We start from the raw sequence: 1,764 nt of genomic DNA, 5'->3' as shown, positions 1-1,764 counted from the left end.
ACTGTGCTCAGAGAGCACTCAGGCCTTGCAGCCAGAAAGGGGCTCAGGAGGACAGTGTGGAAGTGGAAAGAGCAGCTCTGCAAAGCCCAAGCTCTGCTGCTCCCTGGCAGTGCTGCTGTGCTGGGATTCTTGTGCCCTTGGCCTTTGCCAATCCCCCCTGTCCTGCAGTGTGCTGTCCTTTAGGAACAGCTGAGAAGAACGGTCTTGGACAAAGAAGGCACTGCAGGGTCCTTTATTTTGCTTCAATACTCAGCAAAATCATCATTTTTACGTCTCTGGGTCAAATTCAATGCCTAGACACAAAATTAAAAACAGATGTATAATAATATTTATTGCACATAAAATTATTGCACAAAGAACCCGATGACCTCCATGAAAAAGCTGAGCAGGAAGGCTCTGCCATTACAGAGTCCCCTGAATACTACACACCAGAACACAGGCACTTTATTGTTCTTGAAAAGCATCCTGTCATCATTTTCCTTATGGCATCCCTGAGCTCCTGGTTCCTCAGGCTGTAGATGAGGGGGTTCAGGGATGGAGGCACCACCGAGTACAGAACTGACAGAGCCAGATCCAGGGATGGGGAGGAGATGGGGGGGGGCTTCAGGTAGGCAAACATGCCAGTGCTTATAACAAGAGAGATTGCAGCCAGGTGAGGGAGGCACGTGGAAAAGGCTTTGTGCCTTCCCTGCTCAGAGGGGATCCTCAGCACAGCCCTGAAGATCTGCACATAGGAGAAAACAATGAAAATGGAACAACCAAACAGTAAACAGGCATCAACCATAATGAGTCTAATTTCCCTGAGGTAGCCTGAGTGTGAGCAGGAGAGCTTGAGGATGTGTGGGATTTCACAGAAGAACTGGCCCAGGGCATTGCCCTGGCACAGGGGCAGGGAAAATGTACTGGCTGTGTGCAGCAGAGAATAGAGAAACCCAGAGGCCCAGGCAGCTGCTGCCATGTGGGCACAAGCTCTGCTGCCCAGGAGGGTCCCGTAGTGCAGGGGTTTGCAGATGGCAACGTAGCGGTCGTAGCACATGATGGTCAGGAGGGAAAACTCTGTTCCAAAGAAGAATATGAAGAGAAAAACCTGTGCAGCACATGCTGTGTAGGAGATGGTTGTGGTGCCCCAGAGGGAGTTGTGCATGGCTTTGGGCACAGTGGTGCAGATGCTCCCCAGGTCTGTGAGGGAGAGGTGCAGCAGGAAGAAGTCCCTGGGGGTGTGCAGGTGCTGGTCGCAGGCTACGGCGCTGAGGATGAAGCCGTTGCCCAGGAGGGCAGCCAGGGAGATGCCCAGGAAGAGCCAGAAGTGCATCAGCTGCAGCTCCCGCCTGTCTGAGAATGCCAGGAGCAGGAACTGGGCCATGGAGCTGCTGTTGGGCATTTGCTGCCTCTTGCTGTGGGGCACTGTCCAAGGAGAAAATATCAGTGATATGTTAGGAATGAACTTGATGAGAAAAATCAAAGCCATTTCCCAAAAGGCCCTCCTTGCTACATTCCCCCATTTGTTTTGTTGGTTTTTTTTTCCTTCAAATTCTCTCATCTCTCCTGAAGAATTTTCCTGGATGTCAGAACCCCTTGTGAGAACCTATGGACTATGTTATTGTTTATTAAAAGATTTATGTTACAGCTAATGTAAAGGTCAAAGGATGTAAAACTGTTTATGTAAACTAAAACAATGGCCGAATACCTTCTGCAAGCAAAGATAACCCCCAGATGTTCAACAGGAATATAGCAAACAACCCCATATAAGGACATATGAATAGG

General features: G+C 49.6%; 1 protein-coding gene across 1 annotated transcript; it reads right to left on the bottom strand.

Annotated features, from left to right (window-relative positions):
• Positions 1 to 523: 523 nt before the first annotated feature.
• LOC114072557 (olfactory receptor 14J1-like) lies at positions 524 to 1,381 on the bottom strand (the record flags this gene model as incomplete). The annotated part of the gene is made up of 1 exon (XM_027910438.1): positions 524 to 1,381. A coding segment is annotated over exon 1 (858 nt), but the record flags the coding sequence as incomplete, so codon positions are not given.
• Positions 1,382 to 1,764: the final 383 nt, after the last annotated feature.

The sequence above is a fragment of the Empidonax traillii genome, unplaced genomic scaffold (assembly GCF_003031625.1).
Source record: "Empidonax traillii isolate 1590-97213 ecotype Southwest subspecies unplaced genomic scaffold, ASM303162v1 scaffold3473:size12813, whole genome shotgun sequence".
NCBI lineage: Eukaryota > Metazoa > Chordata > Aves > Passeriformes > Tyrannidae > Empidonax > Empidonax traillii.
Note: the sequence above shows the minus strand (reverse complement) of the source record. Positions and strands in the feature narration are given on the sequence as shown.